The sequence below is a fragment of the Podarcis pityusensis genome, assembly GCF_964106645.2.
Source record: "Podarcis pityusensis genome assembly, chromosome: 16".
Classification (NCBI taxonomy): Eukaryota; Metazoa; Chordata; class Lepidosauria; order Squamata; family Lacertidae; genus Podarcis; species Podarcis pityusensis.
This window is the reverse complement of record NC_138041.1, coordinates 26,087,801-26,111,587: the sequence shown is the minus strand read 5'-3', so window position 1 is coordinate 26,111,587 and position 23,787 is coordinate 26,087,801. Positions and strand designations below refer to the sequence as shown.

Sequence of the window (23,787 nt, the reverse complement as noted above, 5' to 3'; positions counted from 1 at the left end):
TAGATGTTAAACGACGTGTGGGATAGGATTGAGCCCTGCGGAACCCCACACTTTAGGTTCCAAGGGCTGAAAAGCATCCCCCAAGCAACACCATCTGGGAACGACCATCCAAGTAGGACTGGAACCACTGCAAAGCAGTGCCACCCACCCTAGTTTGGACAGTCACTCCAGAAGATACCATGGTCCATGGTATCAAAAGCTGCTGAGAGGTCGAGAAGAATTAACAGGGACATGTTTCCCTTGTCTCTCTCTCAACAGAGGTCATCATAAAGGGCAACCAAGGCAATTTCTGTGCCAAAACCAGGCCTAAACCCCGACTGAAATGGATCCAGAAAATCAGTTTCTACCAAAAGCACCTAGATCTGGTCTGCGACCTCTTGTTCAGGAAAGGAAGATTAGCAACTTGCTGGTAGTTACATTGTTTTCTGAATCCAGGGAAGGTTTCTTAATGAGTGGTTTTACCACTGCCTCTTTCAAACAGGAAGGGACCGCCCCCTTTCTTAAACAGGCATTGATCACCTCCCTGGCCCAGCCAGCTGTTCCTTCCCTGCTGGTTTTTACCAGCCAAGAGGGGCAAGGGTCTAGAGCGCAAGTGGTTGCCCTGACTGATCTGAGCACCTTGTCCACATTTTCGAGCCTTACCAGCTGAAATTCATCCAACACAACAGAACTAGACTGTGCTCTGGACGCCCCATGAGATTCATCTGCTGTAACAGCAGTCAAGGTCTTGGTGGATGCAAGCAATTAATATAACTAATAATAGTTATATTAACTATTAAATTAATTCAATTAGATATATTAAGTATATTATTTTTATCTTACCAGTAGATACATCACTGTGGGGAAAAACATGTACATAAAACAAAAGCATCTTTTTGGAGATCAGTGCCCCTTGTAAAGAAGAGTATCTAACAACGCCCCCACCAAATGAAATTTAGAGAATCTTCAACAAAAGGGGATACCTGTTGGCATCTTTTGAAATTAAAGAGACAAAACCTGAGTCAAAACTGCAAATGAATTCACTATCCCTGAAACTAAAGCCATATAACTTTTTGGGGAAGTCTTAACAGCTGTCAAAACTGATCTTTCTGGTGTCTTGCAGGTGCTGCCCTGTGTAGCCCGAATTCCAATTGTATTTGGCTGTATGTCATCTGCACTGGCATCTTTTGTACCATCAAATTCGTCACTTAGAAATTTAAACCATCTGACACCTGTCAAATAACAGTGCAATCGTTTAAAGAAAACATTTCTTTCTCTGTAAAAATGGTTAAGAGTGATGATACTTCTGCTTATTGGCAGAATATGATTACAGACTTGGTGATTGACTATAATGGCAATATAGAATGTGGCCTGCCCACCATTATAAGAGTACAAAGGGTGACCTTGGGCCAGCCACTGCCTCTTAACCTTACCTACTTCACAGGGTTGTTGTGAGCATAAAATGAGGAGATGGAGAACTATGTGTGCCAGCTTGAACTCCTTGGAGGAAAGGTAGAATATAAATGCAGTAATAAATAATCATATTTTAAGCAGTCATTGCAATTGTTCCTCTTAAACTAAGTGGGTGTCCAGAGATCCAGAACAAGGCTGTGTATACTTCTGGTCGCCTCACCTGAAAAAGGTTATTGCAGAATTGGAAAAGGTTAAGAAAAGAGCAATCAAAATGATAAAGGGGATGGAGCAACTCCCCTATCAGGAAAGACAGCAGCGGTTGGGACATGATAGAAGTTCATAAAATTATGCATGGGACGGGAAAAGCGGATAGAGAAAGGTTTTTCTCCCTCATAACACTAGAACTTATGGACATCAAACGAAACTGAACGTTGTTAATATTTAGGACAGATGAAAGCACATTATGGAACTTGCTCCTACAGGAGGCTGGGATGACCACCAACTTGGATGGCTTTAAAGGAAGACTGGAGAAGTTCAATAAGGCTATCAATGGCTATTAGTCACAATGGCTATTCTCTCCTTCCATGGTCGGAGGCAATAATGCTTCAGAATGCCAGTTGCTAGAAAGCTTAGGAGGGGAGAGTGCTCTTGTGCTTGTGTCCTGCTTGCAGGTTTCCCACATGTATTTGGCTTGCCACTGTGAGAACAGGATGCTGAACTACATGGGCCATTGGTCTGATCCAGCAGGCTCACCTTGTCTTCCAAAAGAGAGCCAGCGTGGTGTAGTGGTTAAGAGCGGTGGACTCGTAATCTGGTGAACTGGGTTCGATTCCCCGCTCCTCCACCTGCAGCTGCTGGGTGACCTTGGGCTAGTCACACTTCTCTGAAGTCTCTCAGACCCACTCACCTCACAGAGTGTTTGTTGTGGGGGAGGAAGGGAAAGGAGATTGTTAGGTGCTTTGAAACTCCTGAAGGGGAGTGAAAGGCGGGATATCAAGTCCAAATTCTTTTTAATTGGAGAGTCCTTGTCACGGACTCTAGAGAGCTTTAGGGGGATCAGGACCAAAGGTCTACATATTTCCAAAATCCTCTTTCCCACTGTATAATGCAGCTTCCTATGTTCTCATCGTTTGAACTACACCATTGCATTGAATCTACACCTAGAAGGCCTATGTATAATATGCATAGGCTGCAGGAACAGCTCGTCCACTTTGTATGCCAGCAGCATCTTCGGATATAGTTCTGCGCTTCCAGTAAATGTGAAAAATATTCGGGAAGCACAAGTAGGGAGGAAGGACAACACAGTTCACTGGTCTTCACTGATGGCTGTGGAACGAAAGGAACCCAAACAAGTAGGCAGAGCCAACAAATTATAGGTTTCTTCCAATCCTCTTTCCTGCTGAGTTCAACAAGAGCAATGCTGAAACTGAGGAGGAGGAAACTGACAGCCGGTTCCAAAAGAGAAGGCAGGCAGGTGGGAGCTGGCTGAGAGCAGAATATGGTTGGTGGGGCAGAACCCATTTGCCCTAATGGACCAGCCTCCACTGTTCATCCACCATCTCTTAGAACAGAATAAAATTAAATAGAAACCCACATTGAAGCTTAAAAACAAAATCCCACATATGGACATCTCCAAAGCCTACAATCAGATGTTTCAGCTGCTGTGGATGCCGATAAGAAGAGCTTACTGGATCAGGCCCAAAGGCCCATCTAGTCCAGCATCCTTTTCTCACAGTGGCCAACCAGATGCCCCATGGAGAATCCGCAAAGCAGGACCCCAGTACAAGAGCGTTTTCCCCTCCTGCGATTTCCAGCAGCTGGTATTTGGAAGCATTGCTGCTGCCGTAGGCAGATGATAGCCATCATAGCTAGTTCCCATGGATAGCCCTCTCCTCCATGAATTTGTCTAACCCACTTTAAAAGCCATCTAGATTGGTGGTGGGATGCAGGTGGCGCTGTGGGTTAAGCCACAGAGCCTAGGACTTGCCGATCAGAAGGTCGGTGGTTCGAATCCCCGCAACGGGGTGAGCTCCCGTTGCTCGGTCCCTGCTCCTGCCAACCTAGCAGTTTGAAAGCACATCAAAGTGCAAGTAGATAAATAGGTACCACTCCAGCGGGAAGGTAAACGGCATTTCTGTGCGCTGCTCTGGTTCGCCAGAAGCGGCTTAGTCATGCTGGCCACATGACCCGGAAGCTGTACACTGGCTCTCTCAGCCAATAAAGCGAGATGAGCATTGCAACCCCAGAGTCGGTCACGACTGGACCTAATGGTCAGGGGTCCCTTTACCTTTAGGTTGGTGGTAAGTTCCGTAGCACCACGTGCTCACTAAACGACCTTGGGGGCCAGTCGTGAACTCTCAGCCCAACCTACCTCACAGGCTTGTTGTAGGGATTAAATGGAGCGAACTATGTATGCTACATTTGAGGAAAAAGCAGGATGCAAAAGTAACAAATATAATACAATACTGAACAATGCTATAAAATTATTGTAATTGTTTTAGATCCTCCTAGATTTTTTAAAAAATTATGGTTTCTTTTTTAGATATATAGCAATTTTATTGAATTTTCTTTTAGCATTTTAAAAGACTAAAATTCAAACTCATTTATAAGAAACAAAAAACGATTCTCTCTAAAAAGAAAAATAATAAAGAAAAAATATAAAACAATCTTTACAAAACACAATTGATTTTTTAAAACGCTGGTTTCAATGTATATGTATGTGTGGTTTTTCCGCTTAACATATTTTAAGTTGCTATGGCAGAAAAACACCGCCTAATAAATTTAATAAATAATGGTAACAATGCTATATAAAGTATATGTGTATATTGCCAGCTCATATATAAACAGAACAATCTGTAAACAGCACGTGCTAATAACAAAGCAATACTAATAATACTCGCTGGTGCGAGTGAGAGAAACAGCCCGCCCGCCCGCCTGCATTTTCCGAAGGAGCTTCGCCGCACTCGTCGATTCCCGGCGGGGGAAACAAAAAAGAATCCCTTCTACCCACCGCGGGTGGATGCCGCGCAGGCGCAATGAGATCATCTTAATCATCCCCGCCCCCTCTTCTCCTTAAAACTCGCCTCCATCCGCCGGTTCACCTTCATCCCAACAATATCCCACAGCGTGCTGCGCGCCGGCCCTCCAAACAAACACATAATGACGAAAAAAACCGTCTCTCTCTCCCATCTCTCTCTCTCTCTCTCTCTGACTCCTTCCTCAAAGGCTGCTGCGTCGAAACACGTGAGCCTGTTGTGAGCACGTGACCCGCCAGCGTCGCTAGCCTGGTTTGGTGTGCGCGCGCGCTCCCTATCAAGCCCCGCCCCCTCGCGCTCCCTCTCCTCCTCCCCCCGCCGCCCGAGGACGCGCGAGCGAGCAAGCGCGGTCTCGCCTTCGGAGTTGTTCGTTGGCCGCCCGTTCCCCCTCACACACCTCGGCCAGCGCCGCCGCCGCCGCCGCCTCCTCGTCGTGGTAGCCGTCGGTCATGAGGCCCGCCCGTCGTCGCTGGAGCGCGGCCCAGCTGCTGCCGCTGCGGTTCGTGTGGCGCGGCTGCCGCTGAGGCGTCTCCGCCCGGGCGGAGGGGGTTCCCTTCTTCGCCTCTCAGCCGCCGCCGAGGCCGCCATGTTGGGCCGGGAGCCGCAGCGGGACCGCCGCTGAGCCCTCTGAGAAGGGGAGAGGGAGCCAGGAGGACACGACGAAGACGACGACGGGAAGGACGAGGAGGGAGAGGAGCGGCCGGCGCCGGCGCCATGGCGGAGCAGACCTACTCCTGGTGAGGAGGCGCCGCTGCTGCTGCTAGGCCTCTCCGAGTGGGGGAGCATCTCTCTGCCTGCCTATGGAGGGGCTTCCATGGAATGCCCATCACCGCCGCCTCGGCCTCTTCCCTCCCGCCATGGGAGCGAGAGCTCTCGGCCTCAAAAGCAGGCTCCGGCCCTTGGCTGAAGGGAAGAAGAGAGAGCGGGGCAGGTCTTTCCCCCATAGGAATAGTTTTCTCCCCACACCCCCCTGAGCGAGGTGGCTCTATATTCTACTACTACTATTGTTAAAGGCACAGGAGAAAAGGCCCGTGGGGAAGTTGGCATCCAGCAGCCGCTACCCCTCCTTTCTCTCCCCCCCCCCTTTTCCTGACCTACCCGCTTTAAACCCACCAGCTGGACCCGAAGGATGCCTCCTACAATGGACGGTCATTGCTGTGCATGAGGCGATAGGACGTAAACAAGCAGGAAAGATCTGCCCAGGGGAAAGGCCGAGCTGCAGCAACCTGTTGAGAGGTTGGCAGCCTTGCGCACCCCCCACCCCCAAGTTTATTTCGTCCAAACTTGACACTGTGTCAGAGAGAGCAGTGGGATCTGTAGGCTCCTGGCAAAGCTGCCCTTGCTGGTTCCTGCAAGTGGCTTGGCAACCTCACTTGCCTCCTTTTTGGGCTGTTTGTGTTTTGGAAGTATCAAAGCATATTATGGGGGTGGGATTCATTCATAGTTGTCTCCTAATTCCCAAGTTCTTGAAAAGTAGCCATGTAATAATGATCTTTTGATAACTTGAACATTTTACAAATTACTGTGAATAGCCTCCTGATTCCGATGCATGAAGTAAGTGGGCAGTGGTGTTTGGCTGGTGTGTATTCAGTATGTGTTTATGCATCTTGCAAAATCTGATTCTCATACCATGAAAAAATTTACAAGTGTATATATACACTAGATTCACTCTTCCCCGCGGTGCTTGCTACAGAAGATCCTGTTACAATAAACTACTTGGGTTTTAAGGTGCCACAAAATCCCAGGTGCACAACGTTGGGGTGGTGATGTATTTCACCACTTGCTAGGCTGAATTAGAGACACCTGTCTGTATGGTGCAATCTATTTTGCCATCAACCCGTTGTTATTTAGAAACCTGGTAGTGAAAGAGCACAAATGTGTCTCTGAGAAGATAATTTCTTACATTAAAAATGTGGAAGTGTAGAAGCATCTTTCTCAGGGTCCAGGTGCAGTGTACCTGGATTAAAGGAAGAAGACAAATACTATAAGCTTACGTTGTCTTGATGATGTGGTTATAATTTGCTTGGTCATGGGGACAACTCCAATATCAGCTTTTGGTGAAGGGTGGGTTGTGAAATATTCTATAGTTTGTCACACACCTTGCAGATGTGGTCATGTTCTGATGTCTCCCTGCTGTAATAGAAGAGATTGTGTTTGAAAAAAAGCATTCCTATTTCTTTGCATATTTACTGAAAAGTAAGTATCACAGACTTATTCTTGAGCAGCTATGCATAGTTGCAGCCTAACCCGAAGCAGATTTGCTTGGGATGTAAGTCCCATAGGCTTGAATGCAAGGTGGATGGATAACATTGGAGCTAATGTCACACAAAGTGCTTAAGAAAAAAACACCTGTTGTTGGCTAAATAAGTGTTTTCTACTTAGTGCCTTCTATTATACATTATCTTTGTGACCATTGCAACAACCTACTAAGTCATGTTAGGTTGATATGAGCACTGACTGAAAGTTCTCAACCTATATAGGATGGAGTTGGTTTCTTATCAGACATTGTTATTATCCCATAGTAGGAGATTAAGTGAATGACCTGAGTTGGGCTGTCTAGGGACTTCTGGCTGAAGTAAAATTTGAACTAGGGTCTTGGTGGTTCATATTCTTAGTCCCTTTGCTAAACTAAAGGACTAGCTAGACTTACTTTCAGTTTGTAACAGTTGCCAGCCAGATGCCTCTGAAATTGCACAAGAGGGTGTGATGGGAGTACCATCCTCTCTTCCTCCTAGCATCTGGTACCCACAAGCACACTTCTTCTAAATATAGTGTTTCATAATAAAATTGCAGGGAGATAGGTTTTAAAGTGATGTGATCATCCAAGAAATGGTGTGTGAATTCTGGATAATGACTTCGATGGGGAAGATAATGGTTCAAATCAGTTTTTAACTATGAACTTTATTGGTTGGTCTTGGGCACATGGCAGTGACCTGGTTCAGATGTTACAGACAGCCGCCAATCCATGTTTGATGGTTAGGCTTGTGTCTTGGACTTCTTCCTTCACTTTTCTTTGCTATAACTATAGTTCGCTGTAATGTCCAAATCAGGTAAACTGGGATGGGGAACCTGTGGCCCTCCAGAAGTTGCTGGATGCCAACTCTCATCAGCTCCAGTCAACATGGCCAATGGCCAGGGATGGTGACAGTTGTAGTTGACCAACATCTAGAGGTCTAAAGGTGAGCCAGCCTTGAGGTAAGCTATGGTTACTGCAACCAAAGTTTGCTTCCAAATCAGATTTCTAACTATAGTTTCTGTTTTGGTGTGGAAGCAAACCAATAGCTGTAACAAACCAGGGATAATTGATGGGGAGATGTGATATTTCATTGACAGTGTCTACCCTTGACTGATGTATATTCTGAATAGCTCTTATGTGCATCCTGGGATTAAATAAAATGTAGAAGGAAGGATATGCGTGCACAGCTTTTTCAGTGTTACTGGGGGTGCTGAAGAAACAGGTTTCCTGATGGTATGGAAAAGCCAGTAATGTGGGTTTTCTAGATTCAGGCAGGTAGCCATGTTGGTCTGATGCAGTAGAAATATAAAATAAAAAATTTTCCAGTAGCACCTTAGAGACCAAGTAGGTTTGTTCTTGGTATGAGCTTTTGTGTGCATGCACACTTCTTCAGATGCTTCTTCAGGTGTCTGAAGAAGTGTGCATGCAAACGAAAGCTCATACCAAGAATATACTTAGTGGGTTTTCTAGAAATTTTTCTAGAAAGCCTTCAAGGCAATTTTACACAGAGCTAAGTGGGCCTTGTTGAGCATGTTTAGTTGACTTACATTTATATATTTATTTACAGCACTATTACTGTACATGCTGTTTTACAAAGAACAGGTATGACAGGTCCCAAGCCCAAAGGGGCTTGCAGTCTAAAATAGACACAAGGAAACAACAAAGGAAGGGGGTTGGAAATGGAAGGCACAGGATTGCTTTAATGACATGTGCTAGTGGGGTGATGAAAAGGTTTACCAGGAAGGTTGAGTTTTGAGGAGGAATGGAAAAGAGGCAAAGCCATAAACCAAAGTAAGAAATAAGGTCATGCTAATTTGGCATCCTTAATAAACACATGAAAAGCTTCTCCCACAAATAGCCAAAAGTAGTTGAATTGAAATATTAGGCTTCCCCTCCCTCAGTAATGTTCACTTGTGCTGCAGTCCTATAGGCATGTGTGATTTAAATATGATAATCAAACAAATTCAGAGGCTTATGTGATTTTTTTTTTATTGGAATACTAAGATGTAATAGCTTATACGTCCCTTACATAGTTTAGATTTTAAATCAAAAATTGAAGACACTGAAAACTGTTAGCGTACTATGTTCCAGTCCAAAAACCGCAGGTCAGGTTTTTTTAAAAAAATTTGCAAGGAGCTTGTGCATGAAGCACCCTTACTTTTGAGTGCAGTTTTTTAGCTATGAAGGCGCCCTTTGGCTGCTCTCTCAGCTTAAGGGAGACATGGAGTAGGCAGATTAAGGAGGTATTTTGATTTAAGGTTAGTTTTAACTTGTTTTATTTTTCTTGTATCTGTTTACTGTACACGACTTAGAGACTGAAGTGTTAAGTGGTATATAAACTGGGGAAATAATAATATTAGAAAGCATGAATAGCTCTTCACAGAAATATATATGATTTCTAGGGAAAAGCATTAATTAAAATTGTAGTTTTAGATCTAAATAATATTGTAGGCATTTCAGTTGCCCAGTCTGATTTGTTATATTACTAACTGACTTCCTGAAATAGACATGGATGTTGTTTTGCCAAAAATATAGCAATGAATTTTCTTCTAAAAAAAGAGCCCCCCCTTAAATCACTGGTCCTTATGCACATACACCTATTACACGTGCAGGATCTATTTATAACCTGAATGTAAGTAGTGGGTGGGAGCTGTTGCTATGATCCCACTTCCCTCCATTCAAGTGTGCATTCATTATCCTCAGCTTGTCATCTGAAAAGGACTTACGGTTTGCAGTAGCCATGATTTGGATGTCTCAGCAAATTAATACTGAGAGAGGTAACAGTGTTAAGTCTGTTGCAGCAAAAAAACAACAAAGACTCATGTAGCTCCTCAAAAACTATCATATATAATGGTATAAGCTTTTGTGGACCAGAATCCACTTTTATCAGATGGCAATTATCATTTTCATGAACTAGAGAGGAGGGAATGCATAAATCTGAGGCCTAACCCTGCTGGGCAAACTGGTTTTTTCTTGATATCTAAATCTCAACCTAAAATACTTTGTAGAATTATTATGCTGAAATTCTGCTTTGAGGCAGATAAAATCAGTGTTAAAAACTCATATATTCTAAGATAGGCATCAAATGGCTCCTTAAACCAAGGTTACAGTTGCTAAAACAGAATGCCTAGTTGCCATTTTTGGGTAAGACAGCTCTAAAGTTTATTTTTTAAATGATGGACTGACTGTGATTGATTGTCAGTTAAGTACCTGATAACAGCTAGATTAAGAACTTGGAGAATATAAAGAAAACAGGCACTTGATCCAGGGACAGTCCAGTTATATATTGGCCTATTCCTACCTCTTTTTCTTAATGGTGACAAAGACCATCCATAACGTAAGAATATTCTTCACAACTGAGAGTACAGCACTGGGGTGGGGTAAGTGAAAACAAGCTACAACAAGTAACTATAATGTTCATTGCTCCTGCTCAGGCTGCATAGGAAAAAAAACACATTTTGGTTCCTGAAATTCATTCTGATTGTGCAGATAAAAAATAACTGATAGAATTCTACGGGATGTGGTATTAGTGTTTGAAAACAGTCAAGATACAATGATCTTCAGGCATGCATCTCCAGATGGTGGAGATGTCAGATGTCATCCTGGCGCCCAGGCGTCTTCACTTGGTCACAAGTGGCTGACAGCCAGGTGCAAAATGTGCCTGGTGCCTGGTTAGTTTTGAACACTGGATAAAATGTAACAGGATGGCTAGAACTAGAAAAGAACGGATGTTCCTGATTTCAGGTTTCTCCAAATACTTAATTATCTTTTGTTTCTCATATTTTTGTTTTTGCTCAGAATGCTGATTAGCAGTATTTTACAGAACAGGGTTAGCCAGTAAGTTGTGACTTTGGAAGTGAAAACACTAATTCCAGAGTATCACAGCCTAATATAGCACTCCAGATTTTCTTTTAAACTGTGGCAGCACACCTGACATGTATAGTTTTTCACAGAACAAATATAGTACTAGTTTCAGAGAATTGCTTGTTGTTGAAATTATAAAGTGTCAATATATAGAAAAGAGTTAATCATTATGTTACTATGTAAAATCATACTGACTTGCTTACAGAGTTATTACAGTTAGATAATGCATGTGAAGTGCTTTGACCACTTGAAAGTGCTAAACAATTTTAATAATAATAATAATAATATTTTTTTATTTATACCCCGCCCTCCCCAGCCAAGGCCGGGCTCTGAGCGGCTTACAAGCAATAATAAAAACAAGATGAATGATTACAACTTAAAAACAAAAATAAAATACAACATTAAAATAATGGAACATTAAAATATTAAAATGTAGCCTCATTGCAGGAGGAGAAGGAAAAGAAAAAAGAAAGAGAGGGAGGGAATCAAATTGGCTCCAAGCCAAAGGCCAGGTGGAACAACTCTGTCTTACAGGCCCTGCGGAAAGAAATCAGATCCTGCAGGGCCCTGGTCTTGTGAGGCAGAGCGTTCCACCTGGCCGGAGCCAGAGTTGAAAAGGCCCTGGCTCTGGTTGAAGCCAATCTAACTTCCTTAGGGCCCGGGACCACTAGGGTGTTGTTATTTATGGACCTTGAGGCTCTCCGTGGGGCATACCAGGAGAGGTGGTCCCGTAGGTACGAGGGTCCTAGGCCGTGAAGGGCTAAAATACTAAATCACTACAGTGCTCTGTGGAGCAGTAGTAGAGTTTTCCTTGCCTTTGAAAATTTGACAAATCTAAAGGTATGTCTAAAGTATGATGACACCATGTGCAGTTTAGTGGGGAAAGGGAGAAATGTTATTTAAGGGTTGGAGAATTAATATTTAAAAGTTAAGATGTGTATAAGAGGGCTAATAGTAATCCTTAGTCTCACCCTACTTTTGCAGTTGAAGCTGAGCTCCTGTTTTAGGCCTCAAACAAAAGACCAAGATAATGTTCCCAACTGCATTTTTTTAAAAAAAAGATTTATAATATTCTTAGCTAACTTTTGACATCTGTCGTGTGAAGTAACTCACTAGATCAAGGGCGGGAAACCTTTTTGGCCTTGTGGGCCAGATTTTCATCTAGCTCTCCTGCCACCTGTGGACCAATATTTGACAGTTGGGCTGGAACACACCTATGAATAATCTGATGTAATAATATCAGGTTATTGACATGTTGGTTGCCCTGCCCACCTTCCAAAGTTGGCGCACCATGGAGATAGTAGCCAAACAGAATTCAACTCATCATCAGCTGATGGGCCAAGTGTTTCTGGATATCTTAAAACATTTTCTCTTCATTTTGAATTTTTTAAAATAAGGTTAATGGGTGCTTCAGGTTCTGTTTTTAATGTAATAGACTAAACACTGGTTCTAAATTTATAATCTCTTGAGGATAAGCTCTTCAATCGTCTATGCACGGAGCAAAGGAATAACGGTCAGCTTGGATTTACATTGTTTCTAAATACTCAGTAGATTACTAAAGCTTAAATTCCTTTTGTATTGATGAGACAGTAGTCAAAAATGCCATGGAAAAATCTGTATTTGACTTTCACCTGTACAGTACTTGTCTTGTACTTGATTGCCTCTCCTTTGTTCTGTGATGCAGGGCTTGCTGGACCTCAATTCCTGTATGCAGGGCCAAATGAAATAAAACACACACACATGCAGCAACCTAATTTAAAAGTGGAATACTTTGTTCTCTTGTTTTATTTCTCCTCTTAACCTATGAAACCCTGCATTTTTTAAGATACAGATGTGTACAATGATATGGAACAGAACATATACCAATCCTTTATTTTTCCATGAAAATTTTTCCATTTCATGAATTCTTTAGTAAAAATGAGTGGATGCCAATTGCAAATACAATATTAGGTGAGCTTATTAAAGTTTTCAGCTTTATTTACAAGATTAGATCACTTTCTAGGGCATCAGAAAATTTTCTGATAAAAATTACCTTATGCTGGGATTTCACAAAGATGAATAGTTCCTCTTTTGCTGCTGTTAACCCCTGTTCTTTCTAGTTATTAGACCTAGTTCCATTAGTTTGTAGTTGAAATAAATTACTTTCCTACCCTGTGCATTGGAGCTTTTGTGGGTTGAGGCTTCTGTGTTACAGCCTAAGCAACATTTTTAAGAGAGGGGAAAGCTCAGTGAGACATTTATTTTCTGCATTCAAATTATTATACATGGGATGCAGTGGGGCATAAGGGTTTGCTAATAGGCTTTGACTTCGGTGTTGAGATTTACTGCAGCAAATATTTTCATTAATTTAACAAAGTTATTTTCCTTTGTTGGGAATGCTAGTTATGTAGCTTGTGATGAAACTTCATGGTACCCCATCCCATTTGTGAAGCCCTATAAAGGGCCAGAAAATAGCTTTGAGTTTGTTGTTATGCTTGTCTTCCATTGCTAAACATAAGGTGCAAGAAATGTCATTCTCTGGTCCTCTGAGAAATGGTCTCCCTCAAGTCATGTTGTTAAAAAGATGCTCCATGTGTATGTTAGCGTGGGTGTGTTTCTAGAAAATTCTTAATTGAGAAAACTGGTATTCAGTGTCTTCGGTGCGATGCATGGTGTTTGATATTAATATTGTGAATATTTAATACTAAATACATTATATGACCTGATGTATAGGGATCAACAATTTTTGTCTACCTGTGCTAGGCATGTCCAACATTGTAGTCACCAGGAACTGAGTTGGTCCTGCATAGGGACCAACCAAGAAAGTTTATGCCTGTTTGGCTCAGTGTTAGAAACTGGGATAGAAGGGACCTGGGTTGTGGGTGCCAAAACAGAATGTCTAGTTGCCGGGGGGGGGTGTGTGTGTGTCAGTGACACTTTTTTTTTATTATTTTGATAAGCAGGAACTAATATGTAATTCACATGAGCGAAACATTGTTAATATGACATTTGTAGCAGAAATTGTTAATACATGTCTAAAATGGTGTTTATAATAAAAATATTGGTACCGTACTTTAGTTTTCAAAACACTCTTTATTGTTAAACTCCTTAACATATTGTCTGTCCTTAACATATACTTCGAGGCTTCAAAGCACATACAGTGGTACCTCTGGATGCGAACGGGATCCGTTCCGGAGCCCCGTTCGCATCCTGAAGAGAACGCTACCCGCGTGTACGCGGGCGCGATTTGCCGCTTCTGCGCATGTGCATGATGTCATTTTGAGTGTCTGCGCATGCGCAAGCGGCGAAACCCAGAAGTAACACATTCCGATACTTCCTGGTCGCCGCGGAGCGCAACCCGAAAACACTCAACCTGAAGCAACTTTAACCTGAGGTATGACTGTACATTTCAATAATGCTTGAGTGTCAGCCAGTGAAAAAAATGGCACCCAGTCTTTTTGAGGTGCTCACAAATGGAGAATCTTTAGGTGCAAAATGTGCATGGTGCCCTGCTAATTTCGAACCCTGGTTTGACTGCTGCAATGTGTGCTGGGTACCTCAGCAACTAAACAACCAAACAACTCCCCATCCTTCTTCCCAGCATTTGCATTTGGAAGGGAGATGGAATTGCCATGTAACTGCTGGGATGATGCTGGGAAGGGAGGAAATCTGGTTGCTTGTCCTGTTTGGCATAAAGTGGTAGCACAGTTGCCATGGCAAACATGGCAAATAAAAAGTGGTATTATATATTAGTTTATGTGTTGTTTTGTACACATATCCCACATAGAGAATCATAGCACCATGGGGAAATGTTAGTACTTGATTGCAAAAGGTACTGGCCACTTGTTTGTTCTGCGAATCAAAGACTGTTTTTTTTTTAATTATATATATAAATATATTTGATGAGGGAGTCATGAATCTACATTTATTTAGTGTAGCACCAGTGTTTGAAATTAGCCAGGTGCATTTTGCACCTGGCAATTGGCCACTTGCAACCAAGTGAAGATGCTTGGGCATATTTTTGTTACTGTAACCTTGGTTTCAGGAGCCATTTGGCGCCTAGCTTATATATCTGAGTTTCTAACACTGTATACTGCCCTTCATCCATAGATCTCAGGGAGGTGGTTCACAACATAAAAATACAATACTGAAACATGAAATACATAATAAAAGCAAAAGAACAAAAGAAACCCACAAAGCAATAAACCCCCTCCCCCTCATCCCACAAACACTTTTAAAAGGTGTGTAAGATGTAAATCAGCCAACAGCCTGTAAATCAGCCATCTTGAGCAGCATCCTTCTATCTAGAAGGCTTCCAGCCTCTGTAGCTCAGGGTTACTAGGATGCTGGAGATTCCAGGCCACAGTCCTTACCTAGCTTGCAAATAATAGACCTGTTGCTCTGCCTTGATTGGTATGAATATTAATCACTGGGCTTGCAAGGACAGTGTACACTGTATAGGTTAGGGAGGATTCTATTGTGTGAAAATAGTGAAGGTGTTCATGGATAGAATGATTTGCATAGATAAGATTGCAGTAACTATCGGGGTGTTTTTGATTTGCTCTTTCAGAATGTTCATATTAAAATAACTGATTAAAATGCTGGAGGACTTTTATAGAGTAACAGTTGTGAATAAAAAAGAAATCTTTTCCTATATTTTGATGCAACTGTTCTGAAAACAAGAGAATAATTGTTGAATCTCCTTACAATTGTGTCTATGATGAAGCATTTGGTGCTGTGGCGTTGCAAGTGAGAAGGAATTGTGTTTGAACTCAGACATTTTCCAGACAGCCTCCCACATGTTGGCTGCAACTTAAAGCATGATTGGCAAAGAACAAGCAAAGGAAAATGGTTGTCTTTCCTACAGCAAAACTTAACAATTGCTCACCTGCTTGGTTATTGTTTCAAGATTAGAACTCTGGTTGTTGACAGAATCTCATGGTTGACTTTTATAATAACTTGAATATGTTGTGCAACTTCATTGGGTGGGGGAAAATAATAAAAACAAGAAATCAGTGTACTTAAAAGTTGAGTAAAGTTTCATGTTAGAACAAATGTATTAAATCTTAATTGCCTTGCAGTCATTCTTGCTCATATGGAATCTCATGCTAGTATTGGCTACAGAGTCTACTAGGACATTGGATGAGACTTGTTTTTGAGTTTGTTTCATCAGCTGGAAACTACTTGCTCCTCAGTGTACTTAGGTAATGAATAACCCTGCTGACCACTGAAGTTCTTCACAAAATTTCCTTCAGTTTTTTGTCTATATTCATTAAAGCACAGACCTAACACAAATGTTTGCATTCTGATGGATTGAGAGACTGTGGCTGTAGCATCTACACCAGACACCCCCAAACTCGGCCCTCCAGATGTTTTGGGACTACAAAACCCATCATCCCTAGCTAACAGGACCAGTGGTCAGGCATGATGGGAATTATAGTCCCAAAACATCTGGAGAGCTGAGTTTGGGGATGTCTGGTCTACACTTTTTACTTAGTTTGGGAAGTTCCAAAAGCTTGATATGATTAAAAGAAATCCCACAGTATGCTACTTAGTAGAAGTATCATGTAAAAACCACATATAATAAACCCTTTGCATACATGTTAACTCAGAGGTAAGCCACATTGAGTTCAATTGGATTTGCTCCCAAGTAAGTACATAGCATTTCAGACTTGGGCAAGTATACCAGTTGCAACCGTACATGGACGGGGGGAGCCTGGCTTCAGTTGTCCATGCTGTGGTAGTCTCTGGAATAGAGGCTGTAATGTGCTTAACATGGGACTGCCTTTAAAGACTGTTTAGAAACCAGTTAGTGCCGTGTGTCTTTTAGATTACTAACTGAGGCTAGACTTTATGATCACATTATGTCTGTCCTTTTCTGGGCCTAATTTAAAGTGCTAATTTTAACCTCTGAAATACCATCATCTGGTGAGAGAACCAAACTTTTTCTGTTTTTTAACATAGCAGTTGAAATCATTTTGCCTTTTGTGTTTTTCCACTTGCACTTTGCATTTTTCTCCTATTCATGATAGTGTCATGTAGCATTCTGATGGGAACAATGGTATTGATGGAGGATGGAATATAAATTGTATGAATGAATACCTTTACAATGCTATAATATGATTATTGATTGATATTTTTTTTAACTGTCAGGTGTATTCCATCACATTGTCTGGAAATGTAAACCTGACTGTGAAGAACTCCGTTTTCTGGAGATAGCATTTCAGAGTCATAGAAGGCGTATAACATCTTCAATTGCATGTGATCAAGCTATTGAACAAATGTGCCATAAAGATGCAGAATGAAAATGTGACTTGACTCTAATAACTATGGGGTGTCTGTCTTACAACATCTTCATTTCTTTAGAAAACCATGCCAGCAAAATGATGCTCTGTACCATTGCCACAGAAGAACAAATTGCTTTGCAGGTTAGAATGAACCACATGTGTGCTTCTTCCCACCTTAGCCAGGGCTGACATTTAAGGGAAGACATATTTGCTATCACCTGGTTGACTAGATGTCCAGCGACTGACAGTGTACCAAAGGCAGTGTGTACTGTAGCCTCAAGCAAATGACTAATCAAGCATTGAAATGTCCTGCTGTTGGGCATTTTTGCCATGAGTTATATAAATAGAGATGTGTGAGAACCTTTGACAGAAAACAGAGAATCACAGAATTCATAAAGTGATATGTGTGATGAGACTGACTGTAGTATGATGATTTGAGTTAAGAGCAGAGATGGACAGTGTTATCTTGGCTAGACTGAGAGCAGCTAGAAGGGTTGCTGAAGCTGAAACAATAGACATGATCAGTCATTGGAGGAAAGACTACTGGATGCCCCAGTGGTATTTTAAGCCATCATTGGGATCTATTGGAAGGACGAGATATGAATTCCTGTTATAGATAATGACAGAATGCAGTAAAATGATCAGAGAGTTTTCATTGAACTTGATAACTAACAGATATCTATTTTTAGGATGCCATGGTAATTGCCTTAGATAATTAGCTGTCCCTTCATGTTTTTGTCCATTCCTATTTTGTTAGAAATTAAAACATCTGTTGAGAAAGTACAGCATGATCTGTAAGCCTGTGTTATGTGCTATATTTGTTCACTAGCTTTGTGTACGCTATTTCTCTATAATGTCACCAGTCAGCTAACAAACACTATTTCCCCATGAAAACAGATGCAGTTGTCATTATTTCAAAATGCAGTTACTGTTAATCAGGTGCCTAACCTGTGGCTTGCATTTGCCCCTCCTAATAAGTTTTTTGTGGCCTTTAAGATTTTGCCTCCTTCGCTCCCATTCTAGCTATATCAGATTGCCAGTGTCTGACTTCCACTGAAAAGAACTCTGTCCTGAAGAAGTCAGTTGCAAGAATAGACAGTAAAAACCACCAAAATATTTTTAACTGTACTGACAGGATGGGCTTAGCACAAATGCTAGGTTTTGGTGTGTGCATATGGTAACCAGAGCTTTGTGAAAACATATTGTAATTGTATCCTTAAAGTGAAAAGCCACTGGAGAAAGTTTGTGTGTTTGTACTTTCTTCTCCCAGTAATTCATTTTAAAACATAGGCTGGCTACATTGTGTATTTCACCCTAAGCAATAGGAATAGTTATGGAAAAGGGTGGTACGTTAGGCTAACACAGACTTGTAAGTAGCCACTTGTCTTTGGCAACCTGATGAGTCCCCATTCTAGTTCTAAAAAGCTACTGGCTCTTTAAGACTAAAAGTCTGCATCTTAGGTAGATCGTGTCTCTCTGGAAATACCCCTGGGCCCCTTCACATTGGAGTTCACTACTTCCAGCTACAGCTCAAAGATTTAAAAAGTCAGCCCCTCTCCCTCTATGACAGTGGAATGGGTAAGGGGGAACTCAAAGGCTTGTAGCTGCATGAGCACCTTCTTGTGTGCTCCATTGCTATCCTTTCCCCTTCTACAGATAGAAAAAAGGGACTGTGTACCACATGGGAAAAATACAGTGGTACCTCAGGTTACATACGCTTCAGGTTACATACGCTTCAGGTTACAGACTCCGCTAACCCAGAAATAATGCTTCAGGTTAAGAACTTTGCTTCAGGGTGAGAACAGAAATTGTGCTCCGGCATCGCAGCAGCAGCAGGAGGAGGCCCCATTAGCTAAAGTGGTGGTTCAGGTTAAGAACAGTTTCAGGTTAAGTACAGGCCTCCGGAACGAATTAAGTACTTAACCCGAGGTATCCCAGTGTACTCAGATGGCTGTTAGCCCAGGAGTAGAGCCTGGTTACCCAAGCACTTGACAAATGGATATGCTCCTGCTGCATTTTCTGAAACTTTTTGCCTTGTGGCACCACTCCTTCCATGAGTACAAAAAGTGCAGGATGAGACAGAGCACTGAGTTGTATTTGCATCATTTGCCTGATGTGACAGATATTTAAGTGAAATTGAGATTGTGATCTAGCTGATTGAGGGTTGTGGTTGAGGCTGATGGGTGTGTAGAAGCAGCAACAGGGGTGCCTGATGTGGTAACTGTCTTGGCTCTGCTCTCTCGTTTTCCTAGCAGGGTGGTGGTTGGAGTCTCATCTGGACTACAGAAACGTAGCCATTGCAGGAGAGCAGGAGAAAGACAGGGAGCTTGAAGACCTAACCATAGATCATGGTGGCTATAGCATCTTTCTGAAGGACATTCTAGCTGTTGGCCTGCCTGCCTGCTTGCAGTTTTTCCTTTGCTGTAGTGGTTGGATTATTGTGCCAGGTGAGGTAAGGGAAGGGATGAGAGTCTTTTGGGGCATAGTGAACAACATTTGAGCCTTGCCCCGCATAGCCCTTGAAGGAGGTGTAAGGACTCTTACAGGTTTCTAGAGTCCTTCTGCCCCCTTCCCAAAGTGCTTTCCCAGCTTTGGGAAGGAGATGGGAAGACTCCAGGACTCTGCCAGAGCCTCACACCTCCTTCCCAAAGCCCAGCATCTCGCATAGCTGACTTTGGGAAGGCAGCATGAAGGCTGGGGTGTATATCAAATGTTGGCCTTTCCTCTTCCTGTGACAAGGCAGTGTGTGGCCCACAGGTCCCATGTCAAAGTACTCTTGAGGTCCACTTGATATGAAAAGTTGGACTGCCCTGATTTAAGTATTTATAATATTTATTTCCCACTTTTGGCAGCTCACTTGTAACAAAGCCCAAAGCCTTCATTTATGCTTGCGCATTGGATTTACTGTCCACAGTACTTTCTACATATTCCTAGTGTGTAAGTGTGTGTAACTGGATTTTCTTACAGTTGCTTCTTGCTGTGCATCTCTCTCCCTTCTTTGTTGTCCTTCTCACTGTCAAAGCATAGATGGGCACCTGCTGTTTTGCTGTTATACTTGTAAAGCACAACACACATTAATGATGCTGGGTATATAGAAACAGTTCTAAGGTGATGTAGTAAATACTGTATGGAAAATCTTCATCAGGGGTGGGGGGACCTGTGTCTGGTCTCCGGATATTAATTGGGACTCCAACTTCTATCAGCCCCAGCCTGCATGGTGAGTGGTCGGGTGATAGGAGTGGAGTCAAGCAGCAAGGACAAGGCTACAAGTCCACCACTACACTAATACAGTCAACAACTATTTTGTGCAGGAGTTCTGTTCCTGGCCCCTGTGTGCGTTGGAGGAGCATGTATAAGTGTATTCAGCTACATTTAGCCCTGCCCCCTTTCCCCCTGCCATGCCCCCATTCCACCCTTTTTGTGAAATGTTGAGTGATGTTTTTGGGTTACTACAGCACTGTGCGTGTGCGCGCAATCATGTGTCTTTTGCATGAACGTTAATTGGTCGTTGCCTGTACAATAATTTCCCATGTCTCAAGTTAACCCCTAGTAGTCATTTAAGTGAGAATGTTCTGCACAAATGACTTTTAATGCAAGTACTAATAGAGGTGGGTTGTGTATAAAAAGACGTACATAAGAGTCCTTCAGCTGGATCCAGCCAAAGGGGTCCAACCCAGCGGGCACTCTTGTTCTCACAGTGGCCAACCAGAAGTCCGTGGGAAACCTGCAAATATATAATTGTAATTTATTTAATTTTTGCTACATGGGGCTCCCCCCGCCCCATGTGGGTTTGTAGGATTAATTACTTTGCTATTCTTAGAATATGGCTTTGGGTGCATGAGCTACAGCATGACGAAACTTCTGGTTTGTCTGGTTTTAACTTGCTTTGTTTTATTTTATTGTTGTAATTTTGGAATTTTATAGCTGCCTTGTGGGATCATCCTTGTGGCCAAAATGTGGGACAAAAATGTGGGGTGGAGGGGGGTGGAGAGGGAGAATAGCAAATGGGATACTCCAGGACTTCTATGAAAGAACCAACTTGCCTGGATAGCCAGGATAGAGCTGCTAATGGATATCGAAAATGTAAGACATTCTGAGACTTGCCTCCTCGTTCAGTTTTGTTTGCTTTGAGATGAAAAATTTTGTGGGATCTTCTCCCCAGTCCCCAAACTATGCTTTGCAGAATATAGCAGATCTGCAGAGTTTGACAACTGTTACCAAAACCTGGAAACTGTTTTCATTAAAAAAACCAAAACAAAATGTTTCATGATTTCAGAGAGATGCTTGGAAACAAATGAACAATATCTGCAAAATAGTTAATTTTTAGAGAAGTGGTGGAACTTCTTAACCCCTTTGATGCTGTTGGTCCACTTAACCTCTCAGGCTGCTATCACAATGGGCTGCAAAACCTTTCCCCCTCAAATTGCCCTTATTTGCATAGGATTTCCCCCCTCCCCTAGTTTATTTATTTGTAATAGAAAACCACTTGTGACACTCAGTCACAGATTTCAACAGATTTGCTGCAGGGCTGCCAGTTACTATCCCCTGTGTGGTGGTTTGGATGTTTCGTGCTAGTAAGGGCCAGGATGAGTACTGATAGTTCTGTGTGTCCAAGGGGGAATTTGGAAATTGATATTTACCAATGTGGCAAACAAGTAAGTAACCACTTGCTCAGTTGGCTGTTTTTCCTCTAGTTGAGTAGGCATGGAAACATTTGTAAATGAGAGAAGTGTTTGTTTTGTTTCCCCCTACAATTCAGGCCATCAGTAAAAATGTTTGTGGGCTAGAAACTTCAGTGAACTTATTTGTAAGGCTGTAACATGGTTTAATTTGTTCTGGAAGCGCTCTCTCGCCCCCCACCTAACTAGCTAACTGGCTAGCTATTTGACCCTAGCAGCTGCTCTTTCTCTGCCTACCATTCATTCTGACATTGTCCATTTGCATTGTGCACTGCTAGAAAGGTCGAGTTGGAATGTCTGGAAGGACATATTTTTCACGTTGGAAAACTTTGGAGCCATGTAGCTGTGCAATGTGAGAAGCAGAGTCATTCTTGGAATTGTTCTGTAGGTAAAGATCTGTGGAGCTGTCTGTGACAGGCTAGAGAGCTAACTGCTTGGTTTGTTGTTGTGTAGACAAGAATGAGGTCATTGTAAAACATGGGAGGCTGACACCCAGAGCTGTTGCAGAACAGTACTTGTTGTGTGCTTCTGGGCATGCCCTTCGCGGGGGCTGTGTAGCACTCTCCCCCCTTCTGTCATTAGCAAGTCACCATCATCCAGGGGGTCTTCCCTGGGATAGAGCAGCACATTGTGAACTTCTCTTTTCACTGTTCAGCTATTCTTTGCCCAGGCAGCCATTGGTGACACCTTTTAGGGAGAAACACTTAATATTTAGGGTGGGAGTACTATTTAGGGTGGGAGGAGAGGAATACATTAAAACTCTTGTAAGGTCACAGAACATTTTTTACAAAGTAGCTAACAGAGTTTGTAACACCAGAGGTGGGCAGACATTAGACTTTAGTCTTCTCTACTCTTAACTAGAATCCTGTTTCATGTAGGTCCATTTGGTCTGACGCAGTCGAAATATATATAAAAATAAAAAAATTGTCCAGTAGCCCTTAGAGACCAACTAAGTTTGTTGGTCTCTAAGGTGCTACTGGACATTTTTTATATATATTTAGAATCCTGTTGTTCACCAATCTGCGTGTTCATATGCAAAGGAAACATAAATACTCATGATCACTGAACATACACTAGCTATGCCTTAATTGTTAACAGACCCTGAGATTGCCCTCTCGCTTAAGAAAAGAGTGTTCTTCAAGCACATGGGGAGCCCCAGCAAAAGCAGAATCTTCGTAATGTGACAAAACATCAAGGTGTAATAAGTGAGTTAGGCACCCCTGTGAGAAGGTAACTATTATATAGTAATTTATTAAAACATTAGGTGAAACTGAAGCAATTCCACAGGGAAGGTGTCGTTCCAGCAGGTAAATCCCAGGTGTGTGTGTGTGTGTGTGTGTGTGGATAATCCCATAAAAAATTACAACTCGGGAGCTGAATTTTAGTTGCAAAATTGTTGTAGATAGTTCCATAATTGCAGTCTTGAGCACCTGCAGCTACCAGAAATCTAGATTAAATTTAATTTTGAAGATTAGGGTAAAAACAGTGTATAATTCTACAGTGCAAACCTAGCTAGTGGAAAAGCCAGTTTATAATAAAAACATGCAGGTTTAGCTTTCTGTTCAAGCTCAGTGTTGGCTCTGTTTGAGTTATTAAGTGCAGCATGGAAACTTGAGTGTATGCCTCAGTCCAAGTTAAAAGTTCAACTTTTAGTTCAGGTTTTTTCCCTGTTTTAAAAAACAACCTAGAGTGTAACTTACAAAAATTTGCATTGAGGCATGTTTTAGAGGGATTTGGATCATAGCATTCCCAGAAAGGGCCTTAACTGCCCACATTCTCACCTTAATCCCCATTAAATCACCACCCACTGTCCACCTCTGACAAAACTTTACATTCACAGTGACTGAACTGACTTAATTGCGTCTTCTGAATTTCTACTCATTTCATTTCCATATATGAGCCCCTCAATCTTACTACAGTACTAGGTGGGGAAAGCTAGCCATGGCTATATGTTTATGGTAAGGTAGCAAGAGAGCCAACTGTGCAAGTACAAAGAGACCTCATTCTTCATTTGTGTGGAGAGTCCCAGCTGAAGCACTGTGTTAGCTTAAGTGACAAAGTGTCTTGGTAATAAGCAAGTAAGGCACCTGTGCAAGTTCAGCAACATGTGGAAGAGGCAGGGTAGTTAATGCTCCCCCTTATTGATCTGCACAATCAAAAGTTTTTAAATAAACTAACTCAATAAATAAAAACAACAGGTATGCAGGTAGAAAGCCAGCAGGAGTGGGGGGGGGGGGCTATGCAGTATGTTCTAAAGAATGTTGCATGTCTGCTGAACAGAAGTTGTTTAACCAATGGGTTTGTTTTCCTTGTCA

The 23,787-nt window shown here is 42.2% G+C and overlaps 2 protein-coding genes across 3 annotated transcripts in view; one reads left to right on the top strand and one right to left on the bottom strand.

Moving 5' to 3' along the window:
• Positions 1–12,317, bottom strand: part of HNF1A (HNF1 homeobox A) — a gene marked incomplete at its 5' end in the record, with an annotated part of 42,700 nt that extends 30,383 nt beyond the window's left edge. Inside the window, 3 exons of one of the 2 annotated variants that reach the window (XM_080986305.1) lie at positions 6,331–6,384; positions 6,527–6,560; positions 11,641–12,316. Of the gene's footprint in view, positions 1–6,330; positions 6,385–6,526; positions 6,561–11,640 lie in introns of both variants that reach the window. The other variant, XM_080986306.1, reaches the window with a different exon arrangement.
• SPPL3 (signal peptide peptidase like 3) overlaps positions 4,764–23,787 on the top strand; it is a 36,863-nt gene continuing 17,839 nt past the window's right edge. The window contains exon 1 of the mRNA XM_080986416.1: positions 4,764–5,164. Coding sequence (XP_080842542.1) covers positions 5,142–5,164 — 23 coding nt within the window. The 5' untranslated portion in view covers positions 4,764–5,141. The remainder of the gene's footprint in view (positions 5,165–23,787) is intronic.